The sequence below is a fragment of the Aspergillus eucalypticola genome (genome assembly GCF_003184535.1).
Source record: "Aspergillus eucalypticola CBS 122712 chromosome Unknown BO83scaffold_9, whole genome shotgun sequence".
In the NCBI taxonomy this organism is placed as follows: Eukaryota; Fungi; Ascomycota; class Eurotiomycetes; order Eurotiales; family Aspergillaceae; genus Aspergillus; species Aspergillus eucalypticola.
The window spans coordinates 784,262-809,064 of NW_020290283.1; the positions used below are offsets into that span (position 1 = coordinate 784,262).

At 50.1% G+C, this 24,803-nt stretch overlaps 8 protein-coding genes across 8 annotated transcripts; 4 read left to right on the forward strand and 4 right to left on the reverse strand.

The window, feature by feature from the left end:
* Positions 1 to 512: 512 nt before the first annotated feature.
* On the reverse strand, positions 513 to 2,686 carry trm44 (tRNA (uracil) methyltransferase; the record flags this gene model as incomplete). The annotated part of the gene is made up of 2 exons (XM_025529328.1): positions 2,613 to 2,686; positions 513 to 2,557 (listed from the first exon to the last, which is right to left on the reverse strand). The coding sequence occupies exon 2, from the start codon at positions 2,400 to 2,402 to the stop codon at positions 513 to 515; it is 1,890 nt and encodes a 629-aa protein (XP_025389378.1). The 5' UTR covers positions 2,403 to 2,557; positions 2,613 to 2,686.
* A 7,386-nt stretch (positions 2,687 to 10,072) lies between these two features.
* On the forward strand, positions 10,073 to 13,051 carry BO83DRAFT_247499 (ketopantoate reductase family protein). Its single transcript, XM_025527011.1, has 5 exons — positions 10,073 to 10,263; positions 10,434 to 10,554; positions 10,611 to 10,651; positions 10,715 to 11,144; positions 11,207 to 13,051. Exons 1-5 carry the CDS (start codon positions 10,230 to 10,232, stop codon positions 12,825 to 12,827), a joined length of 2,247 nt encoding a protein of 748 aa, XP_025389379.1. The 5' UTR covers positions 10,073 to 10,229; the 3' UTR covers positions 12,828 to 13,051.
* Positions 13,052 to 13,996: 945 nt separating this feature from the next.
* Positions 13,997 to 14,329, forward strand: BO83DRAFT_387857 (DASH complex subunit HSK3 family protein; the record flags this gene model as incomplete). Its single annotated transcript, XM_025532737.1, has 1 exon — positions 13,997 to 14,329. One exon carries the CDS (start codon positions 13,997 to 13,999, stop codon positions 14,327 to 14,329), a length of 333 nt encoding a protein of 110 aa, XP_025389380.1.
* Positions 14,330 to 14,489: 160 nt separating this feature from the next.
* Positions 14,490 to 15,651, reverse strand: BO83DRAFT_358840 (histidine phosphatase family protein; the record flags this gene model as incomplete). Its single annotated transcript, XM_025529329.1, has 4 exons — positions 15,330 to 15,651; positions 14,944 to 15,207; positions 14,632 to 14,850; positions 14,490 to 14,556 (listed from the first exon to the last, which is right to left on the reverse strand). Exons 1-4 carry the CDS (start codon positions 15,503 to 15,505, stop codon positions 14,490 to 14,492), a joined length of 726 nt encoding a protein of 241 aa, XP_025389381.1. The 5' UTR covers positions 15,506 to 15,651.
* A 191-nt stretch (positions 15,652 to 15,842) lies between these two features.
* On the reverse strand, positions 15,843 to 18,261 carry BO83DRAFT_335894 (ATP-dependent RNA helicase SUB2; the record flags this gene model as incomplete). Its single annotated transcript, XM_025528428.1, has 5 exons — positions 15,843 to 16,230; positions 16,283 to 16,540; positions 16,591 to 16,951; positions 17,004 to 17,414; positions 18,015 to 18,261. 5 exons carry the CDS (start codon positions 18,259 to 18,261, stop codon positions 16,185 to 16,187), a joined length of 1,323 nt encoding a protein of 440 aa, XP_025389382.1. The 3' UTR covers positions 15,843 to 16,184.
* Positions 18,262 to 18,506: 245 nt separating this feature from the next.
* On the forward strand, positions 18,507 to 19,340 carry BO83DRAFT_247529 (ribonuclease P Rpr2/Rpp21/SNM1 subunit). Its single transcript, XM_025527014.1, has one exon. It carries the CDS (start codon positions 18,700 to 18,702, stop codon positions 19,306 to 19,308), a length of 609 nt encoding a protein of 202 aa, XP_025389383.1. The 5' UTR covers positions 18,507 to 18,699; the 3' UTR covers positions 19,309 to 19,340.
* A 1,164-nt stretch (positions 19,341 to 20,504) lies between these two features.
* BO83DRAFT_247515 (uncharacterized protein) lies at positions 20,505 to 21,695 on the reverse strand. Its single transcript, XM_025527013.1, has 2 exons — positions 21,019 to 21,695; positions 20,505 to 20,848 (listed from the first exon to the last, which is right to left on the reverse strand). The coding sequence occupies exons 1-2, from the start codon at positions 21,292 to 21,294 to the stop codon at positions 20,618 to 20,620; spliced, it is 507 nt and encodes a 168-aa protein (XP_025389384.1). The 5' UTR covers positions 21,295 to 21,695; the 3' UTR covers positions 20,505 to 20,617.
* Positions 21,696 to 23,139: 1,444 nt separating this feature from the next.
* On the forward strand, positions 23,140 to 24,638 carry BO83DRAFT_247587 (WW domain binding protein 11). Its single transcript, XM_025527015.1, has one exon. It carries the CDS (start codon positions 23,278 to 23,280, stop codon positions 24,169 to 24,171), a length of 894 nt encoding a protein of 297 aa, XP_025389385.1. The 5' UTR covers positions 23,140 to 23,277; the 3' UTR covers positions 24,172 to 24,638.
* The last annotated feature ends 165 nt before the right edge of the window (positions 24,639 to 24,803 follow it).

Sequence of the window (24,803 nt, forward strand, 5' to 3'; positions counted from 1 at the left end):
TCTGCTCTACCCCGTCCAGTCCTGTCCTGACCATCATCCATGGTGTGGTTCCATGGCTCAGGCAGAATTCTCCCGGAAGTTGAGCACGAAGTTTAATCCGCTAGAGCTTATAGATTCGCATGGCAGGAGTTCGGCTTGCGGATTGAGTTTTGATATTGTCTTATTTTTGGGACTATGTTTTTTTCAGCTAGTACCTGTCCTTCGCTTCATGGGAGGGTCTGTATCTAGCTTGGTATACATACCACACTCAACTCACTCATGGGTTTCTCTATTTTTCATGGGAGCTAAATGTGCTCTGTAATGTGTCTATAGACGATAGATGTCGAACCAGACACCGACAATGTTACATACATATGTACATTCACAACAATCAACATTATCATCTTCATGTCCTTTCTCTTCCATGTACATACACAAAATCTCATTTTAATGTGCTTTTTCTAAGTAACAGTTTACGGGGTATCTCATCTCCAAACCTCCTCTCTATATTTTTCACAACACAACAAGCATATTCAATGCCCACCCTGCTTCCCCATCCCAGACCCCTTATTCAACCCCTTCGCCCTCTCAATCCAGATCTTCCCAGCAGCCTCAACGCCTCCCTCACGCGAACATTCCCTCCGTACAGCATCCATAACCCGCTCCAAGACCTCCACTCCATTAACATCGCCATCACCACCATCACCATCACCAGCAGCAGACCCACTCGCCCTCTCCTTCCACACCTTCGTCGTCCGCCTCCTGCCCCCAATAACAGCCATATTTCTCGTACTCGGAATGCGCAACAGGGTCCTCTCAACCTCGTACCCGATTTCCTCCGCCACACTCATCGTCTTCGCAGTCAACGATCCATACATGGACTTAAGGAACCCTGCTTCCGTAGTCTGCGCATCTTGTTTCTCCTTCCGGAGGGATTTGAGGTCTCCTGATGCTGGATTGCCCTCTTCTTCTTCTTTTTCTTCCCCTCCTTTATTTTCCTCGTCTGATTTATCCTTCTTGCCCGCCTTAGGAGGCGGATACCGGAACCTCGCACCAGAAAGTGAATGCGAGCAGCACGGGATAGCAATAAAAGGGGACGGCGACTCGGGACAAAGAAGCGTAGCCATGAGGGGCGTCCAGACCGTGAGTTCGTCTGCGTGGTTGGAGATAATGAATGTGTCTTTCGGGAAAGACCCCGTATGGGATTTTATCGTCAGCTCTTGGAGCAGAGAAGGGTTCGTTTCGGAGAATGGTTTGGGGATGTAAATTTCCTCTGTGAGTCGTGATTGCACGGATTCTGGGAATATACTCCATGTTTTGCGTCGGCGGGCGTCGAAGCCAAAGCCTTTGTAGCCTTCCATGAGGAGGACGTACACGAGGACGCCGTTGCCGCAGGCTACGTCGACGAAGCCGGGGAAGGTAGATGGGGAGGTGGAGGAGGTTTGCTCATCTGCTGGGACAGCACCGTACATGCTCCTCCAAAGTTCGATGAGGAATGCGGTGATTGAGAGGTCCTCGAAGACGTGCTTGGAGGGTTCGGTGCTCTCGACCCAGTTTTGACACAGCTCGGCGGCGTATTTTGCTTTCAGACGTGTGTACGTGTTTTGCACCAGGTGCTGCGGGATCACGTTGTCTTTGGCTGGGTTTTGGCTGCCGCCGCCACCGTTGTCTGCTTTGCCGGTTAGACGGGTGCCGCGGGCGAGGCGGATTTGGATGGTCAGGAGGGCTTGTAGGGTGCGCTCTAGACGGTTTTGGATGGGTTCGTCGGGGAAGAGGAGGAAGTGGATGGACATGGTGCCGGGGTTGGGGGCGGGGTCTGATGTGTTGGTGTTGTAGTCGTATAGGAAGGCTAGGGAACGGAGGAGAGGGTGGTAGAAGGGCATGTCTTCTTTGGAGGTGATGTGGGGGGTGTAGACAGCGAGGTATCGGTTGATAGATCCCTCGTTGGTGTCTGTGGACTCGTTGATGTGTTCGTAGAAGTGACATGTTTGGTCCATGACTCTGTCTAGGTTCGGGTTTCTGGGGATGAGTCTCCTCACTACCGTTCTGGTAAGAGAGAAATCCGGGATTTCTCTTGCGGTCATGGGTTCCACGTGCTCTTCGGTGGTCTCTATACTGCTGTTCCCATTCTGAGCGAAGGACTGCTCTTTCTGCTGCGGTGTCCGCAGTGAACCCCAGCTGTCGAAGAGGATGTCTGCCCGGTATAGATGGGTAGAGCTCATGTTCGGGTTGGCCAGGAGAAAGAGGGTCATATCTTGGATAACTTCTGGCTTGAATGGGAGGCCATACTCAGCCAGATCCTGAGATGTGACCCATTCTTCGGTGCTGCTTGCCAGTACTGAAGAGGGTTCGAGAGTCTCAGCAAGTGGTTTGCCGGAGAGACGGGTCAAGTCTCGCGGATTCTTTCTTTTGTTTCCAGTCATTGTCTTGGAGTTGAGGGGTATATATGGCTATGTATGATGTGACTGGTTGTGTCGGAAATAATGCTCCTTGACACAGATGCAGATGACTGGCTCTATATCCACTCTAGTAGAAGTGTGTCTTCTTTACAAGAGATCGATATTCATCTTGAAGAATTCTGCCATTGGTCTCCGATTAGTCAGTGGATTCAATGCGGGGGAAATGGCAGAGACCTTGTATATTTTACTGTGAAGTGCTCTTGTATAGGTGCTGATGTGTAAATTGCCTCTAGTACATGCAATTTCAGACACCAACAGATGCCCCTCAGTGGTATACTTTTTGATGTCGAATTCCCCTCCATAGCGTGCACATATAATATTAGTCATCGAATACTATGCATCATGTGACAATTCTTTGTGCCCATGCCATCTACTATACGTATCTCCACGCAGCATTGCTTTTGAGATAACGTAGATAGCTACTACCCTGTCGCCAAAGGGGACTGATAAAGGAAGACGACCCTGTCGCGCTAAAATAGAGGGTTATCTTCAATTCTGGCCTATCTCCATCCTTTCATTGACGCCTCGCATGTTTAGGCAGATTATGCAGTAGGCAACAGAACCAATGAACTGACTATTGTACTATCAATGCAGCCTAATTATGAAAGCTGACCAACTCAGACTAATTCTAACTAATAACTAGTTAGTTGGTTTGAAGGAGCCTATTGCTAGTTAGTTAAAATTTAGGGGCCCTTGCTGACTTGATGTTAGTGGACAGGTAACGCGCCGTTCCTCACGGGGATTGAGAGCTTTGCATCTACACCCGCTCATCTTTGCTTTTTTTATTCTCCGGTCGCCTTTTTTCTGGCTCCTCGTGTCTGCATGTACTATGTAGGTACGGTATGCATAGTTTCGCAACCGCCGATTGAGTTATTGATAAGTTAGCCCTTGGGATGTTCTGCAGCGCCGAAAATCGTCGTATGGGCGGCCGAAGGAGGCCCGGAAGTGCAGGCATCAGTTTGCCTTTCACGTAGTTACATCCGCTGAGTCAGTGGGCAGCCGCTGTTTGCATCGAGGCTCCACTTTGCGCTTTTCTTGCCATCCCGGCTTCCGCATATTATTTGTCTCTTAGACCTTTCTCGAATTGATTGCTTTTATTTGCTTTCTTCTTGATACGGAATCGATGGATGCAGGTTGCGGACGCCTTTGTTGCCCCCCACTCCTCCCAATTCTACCTGGTCGCTTGCCTCGCCATGGGTCTGATTGACGTCCTGCCCGCTCTCAATGTCCGAATGTGAAGCTAGTTCGGACTTACGGAGATATTCCACGCACTCCGTTAGGTGGGCCGAAATGGACCTACTATCCCGAAAGTTGCTACCATGTGTCTCCGTACTGTGCTTGCTAAGCAGCACATCAACCTTGCTTAGCATACCCCGTGTCGAAAATCCTGCTCCTCGAGTGGGTGAGCATCGTGCAGAGACCGACGATCATCACGGCCTTTATGTCTTGCGGGGCCTCGACGGAGATTGACATGACCATGACGTTTACAAAGTATATGCTCGCACTAATTGACTAGACTTCAGGTAGTGGGCACTGCCTATCAGGCTACAAAGTACTATTGCTATCTTACGATTGCCTTCGCCTATATTAATCCATATGCACGAAGGATCCGGATGACAGTATAAGATTTTCATCAATGCTTTTTACTTGGGGACATCCACAAATCTGGGTATGCCATTGTCCCCTGGATGAACAGGCTTTCATCAAATTAGATCTGTGATGACCAATTCTGACACGGCAGTTCTTGAGACTGGTGGGTTCAAAAACGCTAAATGTTTGATGTTACCTCGCACATGTTTCCCATGTTGCTCGTGTTCAAACCCGCAGAGAACGTGACACACGAGGGCCGATCGCCGCAAAAGGAAAGTTCCCAGAGATGAACAGGAGAATAGCAGACCACGCGTGTCAACACGCACCACCGCACTAACCGCTTGCTACATTAGCTTGTTCTCAACGAACCATTGCTTTAGCCCCTATGCTCCCGAGGCAATGCGCGCAGTAGCGGCATAACGACTAATATATCGGCCATTTCTAAGGGGCCGACGGAGAAAGATGCTAGATCAGTAGGCGACCAACCGTCAGAGACTGGACGTGCGCGACTCCGATATATTGTAGGCTATGACTGGCGTATTCTTGGCGATAACAAACTACACAAACTACAACAAGAACTGAGCAGTTTGGATACTCGGACATCTTAGACCCTTGGAAGCTTTAGCATGACTCCGCACAAGAATGGGGCCATCCGGCGCCCACTTGACTGTACCGTGAACAGTACAGTAATGTTCGCGATGCGCCTGGCTGGATCTCCGCCACTGAGCCAAGATCACAGATGCAAGGTTGAATGAAACTGCCCCCGCGTACAGCCTCGGGAATGCCGAGTGGCTGTTTCCGGTCAAATTTTCAAGATGAGGGGGCTGTGGCTACCTACATGGTTACATCTGTCGCGGGTAGGCCCCATAGGTGCTTCTCCTCTTGACCCTTCTGATCTTGCATTGTGCGTCGAACTCTGGATGAAGTCATCCATTGGGGCTAACATACGCAATGATGTACAGAGTCCTCGTCGGTTTGTCCTGGGTCAGAAGGATCACATGAAAGTACTACGGAGTGAATATTGCAGTAGTTGCAATTAAAGACCTTTTTCTGTCTTACGGGCAACGCCGAAATATTTCAGACAGCCAAGGGGACTCGAATGAACATGGACAATGGCGGGGTAAGACTGCGCGGGTAAGACACAACTAAATCGAATCTGCTGGGATAGTAAGATGCTTGCAGCCAGCGGGTTCAGTGGGTGAGCACCCGCGCAACCGCCATACTTTCTGATCGATCTCGGACGGGCAGTTGTGGTATGTACTACTACAAAGTCTGAGTCGAACATACTCAAGATCATGCAGAAATCGCGACAAGAAGGTTGCTGGTTGGCGGATTGCACGCATGGTCCAGCAACGGGCAGATCTAGGCCCCCGAAGATCAAATTCCTAATGAGTCGATGCCTCCTGCTGAATGCATACCAATCATCATCTGCCAAAACTCTAAGCTTTGCAGACTGAAGAAAATGTAATGTCTCAACCGTGAACAATCAAAGTTCTGAAGCAAAGCAATCAGATCCAGTAGTACTACTGGAAGGATGAGTTGAAAATTCTATTCAAAACCCTCACGCCAGGAGGCTTTTTCTTTACCCGCGCGAGCAGAAACCGAAAGTTAAACTGTTGTGACCACCATTCATCGATGATCCCAGGGGAAAACAGAAAAGAAAGAAAAAAGAAAAATTGATGCCCTGTTTCGGTAAGATTTGATAAGTACCCGACCCACCAGACGGTACCATAGATAGTAACAGCAGCTAATAATTGAACAATGTGATTCGTCCTAGGTGTGCCCCAAGTGCCCCAGCTAGCAGAAGCTAGATGCCGGCTAGACTGGCTGGTGTGCTGCTCCACCGGCACTGTTTTGGACAATCCGGTGCATCACCCCTAGAAGGCCTGGACCGGAGGGATTTTCACAGTCTTAGCAAGGAATACAGTCAGTCAGTAGCCTGCCTCCTAGGCTCATCAAGAGATCAAAATCAGCTGCCCATATCTTTCTCTATCTCTTCCCATCAACTCCATCAAATTAATCCAACATTATCAACTCTAATACCAAGTACTACTGATCCATAGCGAATTTCAATATAGCTAGCTATTAATTAGTATTTTATGTGTCTCATGTTGGGGTAAGAGAATCCACACCCATATCCACATCGACAGAAAGGAAAAAAAAAGAAAAATGTATACACACTCCCTATCCACCGTCAACAACCATTTATTCATGAGGTGTATCTAATTTGATGTGTGAGGGATTCCTCAGCCTCATCACATTGCCATTATGATTGTCTATAATATTATTTACTTATATCAATATTTGATCCTCTCAACATCCAATTAATATCAAACATCTAACAAGCCACACCAGGGGAACGGAGTCCAAGGTTTCAGGTTGCTCTCAGGAGATTACACATGATAGACTAATACTCCGTAACTTAGTAACTCCTGGGATAATCTGGAACCCCCCAACCAAGCCGGGATATTCTGGAACTCACATAAGCATATCTGGAACTTTATTAGTAAGCCGAAGCTAAGCCGCTGGCTCGCCTCTCAGTAGTAGTACCTACCGTACGTACCTTCCTTCGTTTCTCCAGACCAGATTAATGACTGACATCAGTGTGTGTGGCGAGGTGTTTACCTCAACAACTGAGTTCAAAACAACATGCAGCAATCGGAGAGAACCAACTACACATCTAAGTTTAGGATAGTATAAGTATAGTATATTCCCCCCCGTAAGCAGCATACTTAATTACTAAATTCTAATTCTAAGTAGTTTTAAGTAATTGTTTTGTTAGATAATAGTCACTTACTGTAAGCAAGCACAAGGCAGCCAGCCAGCCATACGTTGATTCAATTTCAATTTCAAAGTTCATTTCATGCATTCATGACATCTCCGCAAACAGGTACGACTGGTATGGGAGAGGGGTTAGGTTGTCGATCCCTACTTCGCATAAAAGGTGTGGCATGTCGGGTTGGACAGTCAACACTGCCCCCTCCCTTCCCGAATTTGTTGTTTGTTCTTCCCAAGGCGGAATTTTTTCCCCAGGTGACTTGACTGACTGACTGAGACGGGGGGGGGGGGGGGGGGCGGCAACACTACTTTACTACTGTAGACTAACTAATGCGAGAGAAGGGGACGCATTATGCATCGATTGCATGTCACTTACAGTACTCCGTACTTACAGTGAAGTAAGTGATCGATGGCTGGGTTGCCGAGTTGGGGGCGGTTGGGGGGTGTAGCCTGTAGTATCAATCTATTGATTATGGGGGAAAAAGAAAATACAGTAGGTGATCTGGTTTTTGAGTAGGGATTGGTATAAAATAAAAGGAGGAGTAAAAAATCTTGGCTTGGTCATTATTCTGGGGTTCCCAGGTTGGAGAAGGGTATTGCTGCTTGTTGAGATCAAGCTTGAGTATTGGCTATTCGTTAAAGAGGGGTTAGGGAGGAGGAAATTCGCTTAGTAATTACAGCACACAAGTAACTGACATACCGGGTTGCATACATACTCCGTATTTTTATCTCTGCGGCTGGTTGATTTGCCAATGATCACCAGATCTGTTCCAAGTAGTAGCAATCTATTCAGCTTCTTCTTACTATTGGGGGTAAGTGAAAGACATGGCGGATCCCCCAAGAACTTTTCGAACATGATGGAAAATTCTTTCAGACAACTCGAATGGAATAGACAATTGACTTGATCTTTTCCCCTGTTTGACCTTGTTTCTAGCTATTTACTCGAACCAGCTTAGTGCTGGAGCTGGGACTTGAAAGTAAGTCCCCATAGTAAGATAGAGACTAACTAAAGGAGGGAAAGAGGAGAAGAAGAGAGGAGAGGAGGAGAGGAGGAGAATAGAAGGTCTGCGACCAGGCTGCCGGAAGGTACCCGCTGATTCGTACGGTGGTGTGCGCTTCCAGCTCCATATCGGTTGCAGCAGCATCTTGAGGGCAGAACTGACCAATCTGTCCGAGGCCGATTGCAGCGGGCGAATCCCGGCCTGACCTCGACCACTAGACGAAGTGGGTTTTCGGGTGGGTTTTGGTGACGGGAGGATGTGCAGCGGTGGCCGATTGGGTCTTGGCTGCATCATGGGTTGGCTCGACCAGAACCAAGTGGGTTGGTGCTGTCGTGTCTCATCACTCCCCATCCACATAATCAGGATCTTTTTAGTTCGGTCGTTTGGTGGTCTATTGCTCTTTCGTCGTCATCATCGTCGTGGTCATGATCTATTCTTTTCTGGTCTGTGTGTGTCTGCTTGTAAGTTGTGTGCCGGTTAGACGTAGACTAGGTTTAGAGTAGTGCTTGGTAGTGGCAGTGGCAGTGGCAGTGGTGGTAGTAGTGTGTGGGAGGCACTATTCCAAGCCAATGCAATTGTGTCTGTTATCGGCGAGTGAATGGACTCTTGCTATCTATGAGCCTGTTTTTTTTTTCCCTTTCAGGGGGGTGCTGCTGCAGCATCTTTTGTCGCTCTATATCAGAGACGTCAAATTGTGAGTCCCTCCTAATGGGGATAATGTCAGATAGGGGAAGCCAAATATCTTGCTGGATTTTCTTCAGATACGTAAGTATGTCGGTAGTCTATTAAATGAATAGATATAGACGAGATTAATCAATATTGGTCCTTCTCCAGCATTGATGAAAATTGAGATGATCATTGTCATGGGGTTATTACTGTGGAATAAGCTGGGAAGGGAAGAGTGACCAACAAGAAAAACCGGTTTCAACCTGGCGCGGTAGCATCTCCTGGTAAGCGTGGACGATACTCGGAACGGCTTAGACCCAGTGTACAAATTAACCCAGGTACAAGGAGTTTCCAACTAATGTAGGTGCAGTCGTATGTACCTCGCGAAAATAGACTGTGTCTTTTCCTCCCCATCCCCTCTCCCGATTCATTATTCATTCTTTCAATTCATTCTCGCTAGTAGCTGTAGTGGTTTTATTTTCGTTGTTGTTGTTGTGGTGGTTGTTATTATTATTATCGTTACTATTGCTATCAATTTGTCTGGTACAAATGATCTAAGCCGATGGCTGGCTTGATGAGGGGGGACAATCATCTTATTATAATAGTACACTCTTCTAATAATCAGAATTCCATACATAATTCCGAGTCAAACTAATAATAATCCTACCTATCCTAGTCATATCCATTGCACACGGTCTTCTTCTTTCCGATCGTTAATTAGTTAGTCTACAATTAGTATCCCCTCCCCCCCCGGTGGCCGATTAAGACCATCGAGATTATTGGGGCTTTTTTTGGTGTCGCGCAATCTTTCCCTCTCACTCTCTTTTCCCTCCCTCATCCTCCTATTGGCATCCCGTTTTGGAGGGGCTCGATATTCTTGGGACATTCCTTTCGGACCATCAGACAGACTTTCTGCTTTCGCATGCAAAATTCGGGTTCCCCTCTCCGTTGACAGTTGTCGCTCAGTCCGCCTCTTTTCCTGCCTCCGTTTCCGGATCGAGCCCTGGCGGGGGATCCACGGCCGTTAGAGACTTTGGAAAACCAACAGAGAAAAATAGAAAATCAAAAAGAGAGAAAAAAAAAAAAAAAAAAAAAGAAAAATTAAGATAACCCGTGAAAGCTAAAAAAAAAATTACAGAAAAAGATACGCACGGCTCCGTAACTCACCCATTCGGGCTGCCTTTCCGCCCAAAGCTGACCGTCTTCCATCTTGCTTCTTACTCCAACCATCCGCGCCATCTGCCATCCCATCCTATCCTCTCTCTCTCTCTCTCTCTCTCTTTTTCGCTACCTTCGCTCTCTCTCTTCCCGACTGACCTGCTAACTCCTCCTCCTCTTCCCCTTTCACCTTCCCACCACCCCCCCCTCCTCCTCCTCCCTCCCTCGCCTCTCTCTCTCTCTCTCTTACTTACTTTCCACTCCCTTCCTACGGGTTGAACCATACCTCCTTTCGTTTGTCTTTATTTGAATCTCCCTTTCTATTGTCAAGTCTTCCTTTTGTGATTCCCCTTACTTTCGTTATCGTCGTCCTTGGCGCCTTTCGCGTGTGTCCTTTATTAGATCGATCTCGACATCAACCCTGGCTTCAGTCGTCGTCGGATTGCGTCCCTTCGTTCCGTGGTTAGGCAGCGTCAATCGCGCCTCTAGTTGTGGTTCAGGAGATACCTAATTCCAGTCTAACGGTCCATTGCTTTTTTTCCACAACCACCGCGTACTGGCTGATCGGATCGCTTCTTTCCCATTTTGATCGACTATCATGGCTCCTCCGCCGCGCTTGCGCATTCTGTCAGGTTAGTGCTCAGCCGCTGCCCAGAAAACCACACCATCTATCGTCATCTCCCGACAACCCTTTTTCTTGGATGATTTGCTAGTCCACTCGGTCGCTGCCATCCAAGAGACTCCTAGACTACGTTTAATTCAAACATCATCATGGGTCGTCTGCTAACGCGGGTCTGTTTAGTGGGCAGCAATGCCATCTCGGCGTTCCTTTCCTGGAGGCTCCAGGCGACAACCTCCTGCGACGTGACACTAGTCTGGAAATCGGGCTACGAGGCAGTTTCTCAGTACGGCGTGTCTTTCAAGTATGGCTGGTCGCTCATTCTCATAACATGGCAAGGTTCTGACGGGGAATAATTAGGTCGAAAGCGTTTGGAAATGAACGGTTTAAGCCACGCCATGGTGAGTTCTCTCCCTTTGTCACACGTCCGTCGCGATCGTGTGCTGATTACAACCATACGATAGTTGTTCGGACGCCCGAAGAAGCAGCATCACGAGAGAACGCATACGACTATGTAATCCTCTGTGTCAAGGCTCTGCCCGATGTCTATGACCTGGCCGCGGTAATAGAGTCCGTTGTGACCCCTCAGCACACCTGCATCCTGGTCAACACAACCAACACCCTCGGTGTCGAATCGCATTTGGAACAACGGTTCCCGACAAACGTCGTTCTTTCGCTTGTATCAGGCGTCGAAATCACTCAGATTGGAGCCAGCGAGTTTGAGCACCTGAACTCATCGGAAATATGGGTCGGTGCCACGAATCAGAACTCCAACGTTCCCTCTTCCATCCAGACCGATATGGCTGCGGCGCTAGCGATGACTCTGAGTTCGGGCCAGGTGGATTGCAATGTATCGAAGAATATCAGACAAGAACAGTTTGAACGTATTATAGGGTGAATTATCCTCCTGTATGCTTACGAGGATATCGAGTCTCTGCTAACTACTGCGTTTCTAGTCCTATCGCCTTCTACCCCGCCAGCGTTATGTTTGATTCTGGAAATGTACAGCAATTATTAGAAAAAGTCGGCGTGCGTCAGCTGATATCGGACGTGATCGACGAACTCATCGATTTGGCGAAAGCACACGGTTGCTCTTTTCCCAGCGACTTTAACCAGAAGACCATGGAGAAAATGACGACCATCCAGACACCAAACACTATGTACCAGGATTTCCAGGCTCGGCGTCCCATGGAGATTGAGACGTATCTCGGTTCTCCCATCAAATTGGCAACGGAGTCCAATGTCAAACTCCCACGCGTCGAGACCCTCTATGCAATGCTGCACCATATCAATGCCACTAATCTGAGCAAACCTCGTGACTCTCCCCCTCCGGCCCTGGCTCAGCCTCCGCCCCGGGTGTCTTCGGTTCCTCCCCCCAGAAATGGTCCCATGCGCCCGCCTCCCGGACGGTCGAGTTCCGCCATGATGATGCCCCCACCGAGACGTGGACCTCCGATGCCTGGAATGTCGCGACCACCAAGCGCTCAGCCCGCGGCTGGCGGGCCTAGGATGCCTCGTGAACCGTCTCTGGAAGGTCTTGAGGAGTTCAGTCATTTGGTCGTTTATGATGATGCGGGTGATCAGGGTATGCCTGCAAATGGTGCTAATGGTTATCCGGACGTTCCGCCAGGCCCCGGACCATCTGGACTGGCTTTGAGAGAACGCGAGCTGGCCATTCGCCAGCGGGAGTTGCAGCTTCGAGAGCAAGAGATGCATATGCGTCGTGGTCCCCGCAGACCTCCGCCTTCCAAGGCGGCTTCTTTCGATGAGGAGGACGAGGATGATTACTTCGATCCCATGGATACTAGCTTGGTCCCCCAGATCGACCCCGACAACGTTGATATGCTGAGTATCACATCAAAGAGGACAAAGAAAATGCCCAGTGCTAGTCAGATCCGCAAGAACCCCGAGCTCCTTTCGAGCACTGGCCCGGGTGGCGGCGGAGGTGGTAGAACAGGGACGTTCAGCCGCTACTTTGGAGGAAACAGGAAGCGCGCCAGTGACCGTATCATGCAGGAAATTCCTGGCCTCCATGACTCTCTCCTAGACAACCCTATGATGGCTTACTCGTCGAACCGGTACGGGTCTGTTGACCGAAACCAAATGGCTGCTGGTTCCCGGACCAACTCGATGACTACCAGCCGAATGGGTGACTACCCTCCTCATCCGTACCCGCAAAGCAGGAGGAATAGCCATTCTCCTGCCGCTCCTTTCGGTGGTCCTCCTGGTCCGCGAATGGGCCGCCCAGCGACTGCCCAAGACCAGAACTTTGGCCCACCTCATGGGCCTCCGAACGGCGGCCACCCGTCGCCTCCGGGACACATGCGAGCGCCAGTCCCTCGCCATCCTCCTGGGCATGGCAATGCGGTAGGTCCGCAGCAGGTTGAACAACAAATTGGGGTGAGCAAACCGTATCCCGCCAAGGGCACTCCCAAGCATAGAAGTCTGACAGGAAGTGCGAGCGCCAGCGCGGAGAGTGGTGACAGCGGGGCTAGTGCCAACCTCGATTCCGAGACCTCTGCCCATAGCAGCCAGATCAGCCTCGGCGCGCAGCCAGCTGCAGCGCCCGTTCATTGAGTCGCGAAGCCCGTCCTTCCTTCGTCTCTCTTTCGAAGTCGCTGAGCACATGCCTTGGCCCTGACTGCTATGGACACGACTGGTTTCGTTAACGTCTCCATCTTTTCCCTTTTCCGGTCGGGTGGGTGATTTCCATGCTTTTGGGAACGCCCTTACCCCGTATTGCTTTTGCTTTTCTATAAAGGATATACTTTTAATGAGATGCTTTGGCAAGGAGGGTGGGCACAGACTCCATGTCAATTGTCTGTTGTTTGCGGCTTTCTTACATATACACCAAGGGACATAGGGGCTTTCACTTTCTCACTTTCTCGTTTGATGATTTCCACTACGGAGTGGTCGGGCGGGCGCGTGCGTGCGTGCATGCATGATTGTTGCATGTGGTGATTTGCCTTGACTTTGATTATTTCTTTTCCTTTTTCCTCTCAAGTTGCACGGCATTCTCGAACATTAATGAGCATGAGCATGAAGCTCCACCAGATAAATACGTTTTTGTGACTTTCCACAGCTATACCACCGACGTTCATTGCCAGACGCGCACCATACATGCCTTGTTTCTGCAAGACTCAGTGTTGTACACTAACTAGCTCGGCGCATCGTCCTGTTGTCTATTCCCTACCATCTCCGCTGCTTTGTTTGACACGCATGCCCTCCTTTGACTTGATTTCTTTGGCCGTCTCCTTCCATAGCTGTTCTGTGCTGTTCTGTATGGGCTCTGGCGCGAACATTCCACCACCCTGTCATCTTTCTCATTCATGGTCCGGTTTCTGGCGCATAAAAAGAGCAAGGGGTTGATTTATTCTGTTGATTGATCGATTTGATTTGGCTGGGTTCATGTTCCTACCGGGTGTTAGTGAGAGGAACTGCGTCGCGAATGTCGGCGCGGCAACTGCTCCATTGATTAGAACATGTTGACAATAAACAAGACTTAATCGGTTGCAACAGTAATATACCTTGTATGAATGAATGGAACAGTTTGATGGTATACCATGGCACTTGTGATTGTTGCCGGAGGCGCATACACGTGACCTACAGGACCGCGGGGGTAAACAAATCCCCCCTCTGCAGCTTCTCCCATTACCTTCAACACATCACCATTACAACTCACCTCACCGACTACACCCAACCAACCCAATCTAACATTTAAGAAATACTATCGATAAGGAACAACAATGCCCTCCCACCAATACACCCACTCCCAATCCCTCCCCCGACACTCCATCCTCCCCGCCTCCACCACCGCCGGCCCTTCCTCCTCCATGGGCAGCTCCTCCATGTCGATGGCCAAGACGCGCCAGTACACCAACCTGCATAATCAGTTGGAGCAGCTGAATGCTAATCTCCGAGACACGGAGAATCTGCTGAGGATGACAGCCGTGCAGGCCGAGGATATGCGTTTCTTGGGCGGGTATGTTGGCGCGTTGTTCATGGGGTCTGCGAAGGTGCTGGGAGAGGAGGGCGTTAAGGGGGATAGTGCTGGTGATGAAGAAAAGAGGGAGGGTTAAGGGAAGGAAGATATTTTGGGGTTCTCGAAAACCTTTCATCATGGACGTGTCATGGATGGGTTGGTACAAGGGCATTGGTAAAGTGAGTGTTTAACCATTTTTTATTGACTCTCTCGTTCTATTTGCTAACTATGAGATTTTCTACGGGTAGTCAGCCATCTCAGCTATCGACTACAAACCCTCCACCGAGAATGATTGCCGGCTCATCAATATTGTGGTGCTCATAGCTGGCGTGAGAGAGTCAGTCAGTCAGCAACATGCACAGGAAACAAACATCCAGAGGGTATATATGGTATACTCACCTCAGCGTGCCCACACCACCCGCTTCCAAGATCAGCGCCGTCTCCGTCAACGGCTTCCCGGTCCACCGCATCGCAAACGCACGCAGGATATGTCCGTGAGCCACGACGAGAACATCGCCCTTGCCCGTGGAAGAGTCGCCGTCAAAACAGGGCTTGTGGAATTTCTCTCTGATCTCTGCGATCACTGCGTCCAGACGCTTGATCACGTCTTCGGGGGATCTAGTGGCATCAATATCAGTTAGCCTTAGCAGTTCAATACAGACCACATAATATATCAACATCAACGAAATAAAAGAAAGAAGAAGGACGTACTCTCCCCCAGGACACCCATCCCTCCAAATATCCCACTCCCCCTCCCCCTTCTCCCTCCTCATTTCCCGAATCTGCTTACTAGTCAACCCCTCATACTCCCCATAATCCCACTCCCTGACGGCCTCCGTAACCTCCACCCTCGCCTCCGTACGTATCGGCTCTTCATCTTCGGACTTCCGCGCCTCATTCCACGGTAATCTCTCCCTGCATCCGATTTCGAGTAGTTCGAGGGTCCGTTGGGCCCGTGCGCGCGGCGATACATACCTACACCATTGCCATTATCAGTAAATCTCACTATCACAAATACAAAAAAGATGGATACAATGGAATGGAATAGAATAGAATATAAGTATGGTAAGGATAGGATAGGATAAAGGAAGACATACACATGAACCAACTTCCTCGGCACAATCAACCGATCATTCCCTACCAACGCCTTCCCCGTGGCTTTTATCCGTTTCTCGCCGTTTTCGGTCAGTGGGAGGTCCGTCGTGCCCGTGTGTCGGCCGTTCAGGGACCAGGAGGTTTCGCCGTGGCGGATTATGAAGCATCGGGGGGTCATTATTCTTCTTCTTATTTCTAGATTTATCCTGGGGGGGGGGAGGAGGGTGTTATTTGGGTGTGTAGGCAGGTGTGTTGTAGGGAATGAGAAGGTGAGTGTGAGGCTTATGGGGGGAATTGATTGACTCAAGTTGGTGGTGAGTAGTGGGGAGAGTAAGTTGTGCTGGTTGGCTGGTTGCGTCATAGGTTTTGGGTCGGTGAGTGAGATGGGATCTTGGGGGTCTTTGCTTGTTCGGTCTTATCGATAGGGTGGGGGGTTTTCGGGTGTGGATGGGCTGTCTATGTTGCAATGGAGGTGTTCGTTTCTTTGTTTGCTTGTAACATGGAGGGGGCATTGTGTTGGTACATATCCCACCACGTAGGATTGTACTGGCTACTGGGCAATCTGAAGCAGCGGTCCTAATCAAAATAATCGCAACATTTGATGATACACTGTCATGCTAAGAGGCACTGGCCCAAGACACATCCCAGGCATCTAGTTATTATCCTTATCATTTAGTACGCTTTTTATCCTCCAGATGTTCCCTTCCCTACCAGTGCCTCCCAGAAAGCGACATGTTAAATAGCAACCGAACCATCACGCCAAAGGAAACAAGGAAACCGAAGACGAAAAACCTGCGATAAAATTCAACTCAATTTCTCCTGCTACATACTGTTCCGGCGAGCACAGGCCCAATCATCTAGGCCATGTAAGTGCTCGAGTCAACACCGCCCTCGGGGTATTCACTAGTACCCATTAGCTTCGTTCACATGCTCAGAAACATCGGTCTGTACTTACGGAAGGGCAACCTCGAAGCGCTTCTCAATATCCTTGAGCACCTTCTCGTCATCCTCGGTGCTGACGAAGGAGATCGACAGACCCTTGGTACCGAAACGACCCGCACGACCGACACGGTGCAGGTAGGAGTCGGCATCAGCCGGCAAGTCGTAGTTGATGGCAAGGTTGATACGCTCAATATCGATACCACGTCCGAACACGTCAGTGGCGACACAGATACGCTTGTTGAATTCCTTGAACTCCTTGTAGCGTTTGATACTACCAACCGTTAGTGCATAGCCTACGACATGGGCAACAAGTATTCTTACCGCTCCTCCTGGCTGACACCAGAGTGCACCGCGATACTGGGGAAGTTGCACTCGCGCAACAGCTTGTCGAGCTCATTCGCACGCAGGGTGCTCTTAACGAAGATGATAACCTGGTTGAACTCCAGGCTGTCCAGGAGCTCGTTCAGCTTGCGGTTCTTCTCCGCTTCGCTGAGCTTGATGTAGTATTGCTGCAGACCGTGCAGCGTAAGCTTCGTGTCGTCATCGACGTAGACCTCGAGAGGGTTCCTCATGAACTTCTTGCACACGGGGCGGATATCCTGAGAAAGAGTGGCACTGAACATCATGACCTGCTTGTCGGCAGGGGTGGCACGGAAAATCTCCTGGACATCACGACGCATGTCTATAACAAATCATCAGTACAACGTAAGATAACCTGACGCAAATAAACTCACCAATCTGGTCCAGCATCTTATCACACTCATCGAGAACGAAAGCCTTGACGTTGCGCAGAGAAAGCTTCTTGTCGCGGACCAAGGCGTTCAGACGACCGGGAGTACCGACAACAATGTTGGGGTAGGACTCCTTGTTGGAGAGCAACTCAACGTCCTTCTGGATGGGGGTACCTCCGTAGAAGACGGCAGTCTTGACATCGGGAAGGTACTTGCTGAAACGAGCGTACTCGTTCTTGATCTGGTATGCCAACTCGCGGGTGTGGCACATAACAAGGATAGAGCACTCGCCAGGAACCGGCTCCAGCTGGTGCAGGGTGGTCAAAACGAAGACCGCGGTCTTTCCGAGACCAGACTTGGCCTGGCAGAGAACATCGACGTTCAGGATAGCGGTAGGAATGCAGACTTGCTGGACTGTAGTGAGGCGGAACCGTATGTTAGACTTGTACTCGACCCATAAGTTTTGAGAAAGAGAAAAAGCAATTCGCGTCGCAGCGTCCGTCCATCCCCGAGGTTTTGAGTCCGAAGGGATGCATTATAGTCCCGTATGTTCTTCCACCAAACAACAAAAGTCAAATGAACTTGCACACAGTCGAAAATTGTGTCAGCTGCAGTAAGACATCTTGTTTCAGAGCTCTTTCCGCAGGCGGCAGGAGGACGGCTGCAATTCAGAGAACGGTGGAGAAGCGTCCGACCCGTGTTCTTCGGAAGCAAACCACAATTCGTCCAGAATCTCTGCAGGCGAACAAACCAATCTGTGGTATCCCCTGAGCATGGTGTTGCCGTAATTCACCAGAGTAAAGTGAAGCAAACAAGCATAAGGCTGTAGATGCACTACTGCCGCAGGGCGACTCGTCTTATGTATGACGCGAAACAGACATCCTCATGCCGCCCGCAAGCGGAGGCGAGATGGGCGCCCCAGAACGACTATGGATTTTCCCCCGCGGAGATGGACGGACGTTGGAACATGGAGCAATGGAGGGAGCTTTGGGAAAGAATACGTGATAGACTAACCCTCCGATGGATGTTCGAAACCGCAATCGGTGATGGCACGTAGGAGTTCCTCTTTGAGCAAAAAGTCGCGGAAACCGGTCGAATGAATACCGACGTAACTACCCTTCTTGTCCGGACGGCCGCCAGAAACCGTCAAGTCGCCCTTCTTAGCCTCTCCGTTAGAGGCGGGGGCAGCGGTGGTGGCCGCCGCGTCAGTGGTCTGAAGCTCCTCGTCGGAGTAGTCGATGAGATCCTCTTCGTGAGACATGGTGATGGATGGTGTTGATAAAGGAAGTATTCGAGAAAACTCTGTTGTTGTCGCGTCTTATCCCAAGGCAATCGAGCCTGGGTAGATGTCGTTAAGATAAAAACGGGGGATGAAAAGCTATGCAAGCCGGATATCTAGTTCGAAGACGATGCGAAATCCTCCTCGTAACTGTTGTGAGATGAATTGAGGATGGGAAAGGTCGAAGCGCGAAGGAAGACGATGGAGATGAAGAGAAGGTTGTCGACGCGCGAAGGGATGGGAGCGGCTGAGCCTCCGAGATCTCAGTCACGTGAATTGAGTCCATTAGTCACCGGCGGCCAACTTCCTTACCGCATCGGGTTAGTGCCGTACGGCTGCTCGAGAAGCTTAGACCCCCGCTGCCTCTATGTGAATTAATTTCTTTTCACTTACCTCAGGTCGATTACATGCCTCTACATCATGGCTAAAGCCAAAGCAAAGGGCAAGAAGGATTCTGCCGGTGGCTCGCAGAGCCACATTCGCGCACGGATCGATTATCTCTACAACGCGGCCACCTTTCTACAATCAATAGGGAAACCATCCCCGCAGCAGCCCTCGGTCAGTCAACAAAATGACCAAATCGATAAAGCAGAGGATGGCGCCAAATTGCAAGGAACGGAGCGCATAGTACCGCAAGTGGTGGGATCTGATGTTTCATCGGCGAATGAGCCGACTAAGCCGCTTAATCCATCGACGACGCAGCGACTGCCTCAACTCTCTCGAGTCTACATGTCGCAAATGCGCGGTGTCTCTCTCAAGTCACAGCTTCGGCTACCCATCGACGTCAAGAGGTCTTTTTGCAAGCGCTGCGACACGTTTCTAATTCCTGGAGTAACCTGCACGCAGGATATCCGAAATGCCAGCCGCGGCCGCAAGAAGCCATGGGCGGATGTTCTAGTTGTCTGTTGTTCTACGTGCGGGACGGAAAAGCGCTTCCCTCAAACCGACAAGCGGAGCAAGAAGTTGTCTGAGCGTCGGAAAGAAGCGCCCAAGGAGGAGCAAAAGGATGAAGTAATGGCGGGTGCTTGACCACATATCACGAATATCCGATATCCCACCTTACATCTGCCCTGCGTCGTCAGTCGCCTACCCTCAATTTGCAGCGGATGCCAAGTAGCCCACCTTCATGAATCGATTGGTCCTGGCTGTTGACCTATCTCTACAGCCTTTGGGACCGGAAACGATATTCACCGGTATGATGGGGGCGAGGGCGAAGAGGCTTCTATGCAGTAAATCAACCTCTGTGTACTCTGGTGTAAACATGTATGGCACCACAACTCGGGAGATGGATGAGCACTGGGCGCGCGTCACACGCAGCAGGTTCGATAGTATTTGGCGCAGGAGATGAAATGTCCGCCCTATATCGACAAGGCCTTGTAGGCGCAGAAATGCATTGAGAAAGTCAACGAAAGAAGATCAATATATTTACATACAACACTTGCCGCTGAAGCTACCACATCCGGGTATCTTCATGGGCATATCAGGCGGTGACTGATCAAAGGGGTACATGCTTCAGGCTGCCTGATGGTTAGGTCGTCAACCGGTATTGACAGAGTCATGGTACAGGTTGCTTTCGGCGGCTGACATTCAATAACAGATTTCAACGAACATAAACGCAGGTGATATCATTGCAAATGGATTCCGCTCAGTCAAAACAAAACAGACAGGATAGATGCTCGTCGGGGAATCGAAACATGGTAGAAGAACACGGCGTCATCAACTTCGTAGAGTGAACACGTGAATCATGAGATGAGAGGGAGTCGCACTCCAAGTAAACGATAAATGCAGAGGTATACCAACGCTATCAACACCTATTGCCCTGGCAATTTAGGGTATTTTTGGAAGCCAATAATAGCCGCGAGGCTGATATCCCGATCTTTAAAAACAGCAGTCCTCTCCAAATACCCAGACGAAGGTAAAAGAGCAAAAAGCAACCCTTGCCTCTGCGATGAGAATCAGAATCAGCATGAAGAACGTTGGGCAGCATAGTTATAATAACACAAGGTCCGCGAGGACACAACTGGTTTATGAACACATATTTGTTCGTCGGTCGAGCATAGTGTGGCTCGTCCGTCATTTTGTGGATAGTTTTTACTTTTGCAATGACCGCCATCGACCTCCGAGGTCGCAGTGAAGGGTAGACGAGTAACGGGGCGTATAAGCAACCGTGGGGTCGTCAACCGATAGAAGAAATTCGAATATAGGGAAGCCTCCGGGACAGAATGACTATGTAATGGCGCTAGGGTAATCCGAGTCGAAAGGAAGGTTTGAGGGTTGAAGTTCAAGAGTATAAGGTGTGTTGGAGTGCGGACAGGAACATATCGCGAGGGTTGGCATCTCAGTGTCTCCGGCGGGCGGCTTGATCCAGGCGTTGATCGAGACCTTCTATACGTCCACGATACGCTTTCACGATTTCTCTAATATGCCCGATCTTCGCAAGCTCATTCTCCAAGTCGTCAATTGAGGCTAAAATAGAACGGGTACGGGCAATCTCGGCATCAGCGTTGCGAATGACGTTGCCGGCGCGATCGTAAGTGCTTTGAATAGATAACTGCATTTGCTCTTCCAGCTACTATGTGTTAGTGTCGGAATATTAGGCGATCATCAAGAGGGGTATTGAAGGGAAGCAAAGCTAGCCAGGCCACTGTAGCAGACAATATCAAAGGGAAAACAACGGAACAACAGAGAAGTGGACCTCCAACGGCATATAGAGAATGATGAAGAAAGCGCAGCACCTACATCATCAAGGCGATTGCGAATCTGTTGTTGCAAGCCATCCAACTGCTGCGATAGCGCCCGTAGGCTCATGGGATCCAGAATTAAACGACCGTGGCTGCTGGCGGCACTGGCGGCGCGCGAACTGGAGTTGCTGGTGCGTCCGGTCCCTCGGCCCCTGGAAACACCATTGGCACCGTGGCCGCCCTGCAGGGCTATCTGTTGTTGTTGCCTCAGAATTTGGATCTCGGAGGAGGTGAGGCCAAGCGAAGTGTCGGGAATCGAGGCTGATACGGACATTTGGTCCCGGCAGAGACATGCTCCTACCGCGACAACAGTCTAGGAAGCGCCGGTCGATCTCGTGGTGGGGAGATTGAACGAACCGAAGTTCATGATGAGAACCGATATGCGCAGGTGAGGGAGATCTCGTGAACGAGCGTCTGAGAGGGGAAGTATAAGAAAGCCGGGAGAAAAGGAGGGAAGAGAGAAATGTCGTAGGTGAAAACAGGTAAGGATAGACACGACCCGTGGGATGAGATGGAGGGAGGGGGGGAGGGTAGAAGGGAAGGAGGAAACAGATCAAGACCCGGTCAATGGGCGGAGTCTTGTCAGTTTCCCCAAGTGGATGATAATCCCGTTGAGAGAAATAATTAAGGTATCATTGGAAGTCAAAGGAGGGAAGCCAGAGAGGGGACAAGGCTCGATAATTGGATCGTTGGTGACAGAGAAAAAGGAACGAAGAAAGTGGCCCCCGTGAGTCGGTCGGGGGTTACACTGGCGGGCGACAATGCTATTGATCTGATCTTCAAGGAGGAGCCTGGCACGAGCGATTCAAGACGAACGGGCCAGTGGTCAGCCTCGGAAGTTGGCTGGAATGTGGAGGAGGAGGAGCGAGCAAAAAAAGTCGCGGGCGAATACAAGGAAGAAAGAGGTTGTACTAGTAAGAGGATAGTGTAGATAGAAAAGATGGAGGTGCGGGAACCCGTTCGGAGGGGAAACAGAAATGACAAGGTTGAACAGGAAGAAGCAACGATGAGAATGATAAGATTCAGGACAGTTGGTGAGTAGACCAGGCCGTGGGGGTCTTTTTATGCACCGTATCTCATTCTATACACGTTCCTGTTCTCCTCATTGATCCTTGGGTACCTGAATCTTGGAGAGGAGGTACTTGTGTTGGTGTAGTAGCAGCAGTCGGGGGTGACCTTCTATACCGAACAATATCCTGACCGACACGGGAAAGATTGGCTGATGCGATATAGATACTTCCCTTGACTTGCAATCGCATTGACAATCAACTCAGGATATCGTATTACACCAATCGATCAATCCATTTATTAGCGAAAGTCAACCAGGATCATCCGATTGTTGGACGAACGGCAGTGTTGAAAAGAAAGGGAGCGTGACCCCCAAACAGGCAAGGAACTCTCCCAACTTCGCCCGCCCGCAATTTTGACGGCATCGCGTCCTTCTCCAAACGCTCTTCTCCCACTCCACCGTCCTCCTCTCTCGGCACCCAATCATCTTGTTACCACCTTCATATATCCTACTCAAATCCTTCTACCGAGGCGACTCTTAATCTCCAATCAATTTTCCCTCAAGCCCTATCTGTGCTCTGCGTCCGTACAGCTGACAAAAGCACCTCACCAACCATCTCGTCCGAATTGCCGCACCAAGCGCTTCTTCAACCGCCATCGACGACGTTGGCATCCACACACACACACACCCCATACTTCAGGCCGACTACTGTGCCTCCTCGTTATTCGGCAAAAGGAAAGAGTAAGACTCGTTGCGCTGCCCAACCCGTGAGGCTTGAGCCTTGCGCCCTAGGTTGTCGTGACCTTGATATTATTGGTCTTGGGTCAAGGTTCCGCAGCTACAGTCGGCTTCGCGAATCCGCTGCGCCCGTGGTTGGCTTTCCCATGCAGCTTGGTTAGCTACTAGCTTGTGAGCACCTTTCTTTCTTCCTCCCCATAGCTTAGTGTGCTGCAGGAGCTCCCTAATGGCCATACAGCCTCCGGAGCTCCCTAATGGCCATACAGCCTCCGGAGCTCGTCATACCCGAGCCTGCCCCCCTCATCCCCGACAATTCGAGAGCTAGATTACGAAGAACTACATTGATACGTGAGATTGGATTTGACGGACTGACTTTAAGAAATCAAACCATCCAGTACCCACATAGTGCCTGAACAGACAGCCGGAATAATACCCATCCCCGTGGAGTAATTGACGCCCTACCCATCCACCTCATACCTCAACTTCACCCTCCCCAACCCATCACCCACCATGCCCAAAGACAAAGAACGCAGCTTAAACCCGGCGGCGGCGCAACGCAAACTCGACAAACAAAAAAGTCTCAAGAAAGGCAAAGCCGAAGCGCAAGCCCGTCGAAACGAGAAATTAGCGCGTCGCAACCCCGAGCGCATCCAACGACAAATCAACGACCTCAAAGCATTCGAAGAATCAGGACAAAAGCTACGACCCCGCGATCAGGAGCTTCTGGAAGCCCTGGAACGTGATCTGCGCGCCGTGCAGAAGGCCAGAGAAGCGTTGGGCGATAAGGCACCCAAATTCGACAACTTTGAATCTAGACGAGGCGGTCAGCACCGTGGGCGCGGGGATGCTGCAGTCTTAGGCAAACGCAGGCGAGATGGCGGCGACGGCAACCGGTTTAGGCAAGATGGTGATGACGGGAGTAGTAGTAGCGACGAGACAGATGAGGAGGTGAGAAGGATACCCATGCCGAGGGATACGCCTCCGCCTATCCCGCGACAGTATCGGAAAGGAGGGCCAGGAGGAGAGGCTGCAGGTGGTGGAGGTCGGGGCCCGCACGCTCTTCCGGCGAAACCGCCCGTCGTTGAGGCGAAGACGGTGTACGAGGCCAAGCCGGAGATCAGGAATCTCCGACAAGAGGCGATCAATAAGTTCGTTCCTGCAGCAGTCAGGGTTAAACAGGAAGCTATACGGGGACAAGGCAAGCTCTTGGAACCAGAGGAGATGGATCGGCTGGAGCAAGCAGGGTATAATGCTGGACCTGCAGAAGGCGAGGAGAGAGCTTCGTCAGCTGCACCAGCTGCTGATGATGAGGATGCTCAACGCAGACTCGAAGAGGAGGAGAGGCGGTTCAATCAGGAGCTTCGGTCTGTGCAGATCGAAGAGGTGGAGGATGAGGAAGCATAATGATCAATCACTTCTTCTTCTTCTTCTTCTTCCACCATGACCTGACTCGTGACCCGTCACCCCATGATCAGGATTTTACGAGGCGTTAGTCGGATCTCAAATCAATGTAACTATAACTCGATGCGATACGAAAAAAAATTAAACATCAAAATTTCATCACCCGTCCATTGACAGTTGAATTTCCAAACAAGCTATTTTTGGTCACGAGTTAACTTCGGACATATGCACCAATTTGAATTATTGGAGTGAGATGACAAGAATCAAAGCAAAGCCTGCCATTGCAGAACTTAAGAGAGAAAACCCAATTGGTATGTACACAGGAGCCCTTCCCATACCATATGTAGCCCATGATTCACCAAATAAACACCAACCGTGAAACACCATTAGAATGGGGGTGGAAAGGAAATGTGAGGTTCAAAAGAGTGTGGCAGAGGATATCTAGGGAAAGGCCGTGGTAAAAGGCTCGAATCATCAATAGCTGAATCAGAATCCCGTCGAATCACCAATGTGTCTTTCAGTAGAAGTAATCCAAACGGGGGATGTCAAATGTAATATCTGTACAAGTCGAGAAGTGAAGTGAAGGTCAAACAGCTGAAGATCAAACAGCAGGGGCATCACGGCATTAGAGAACA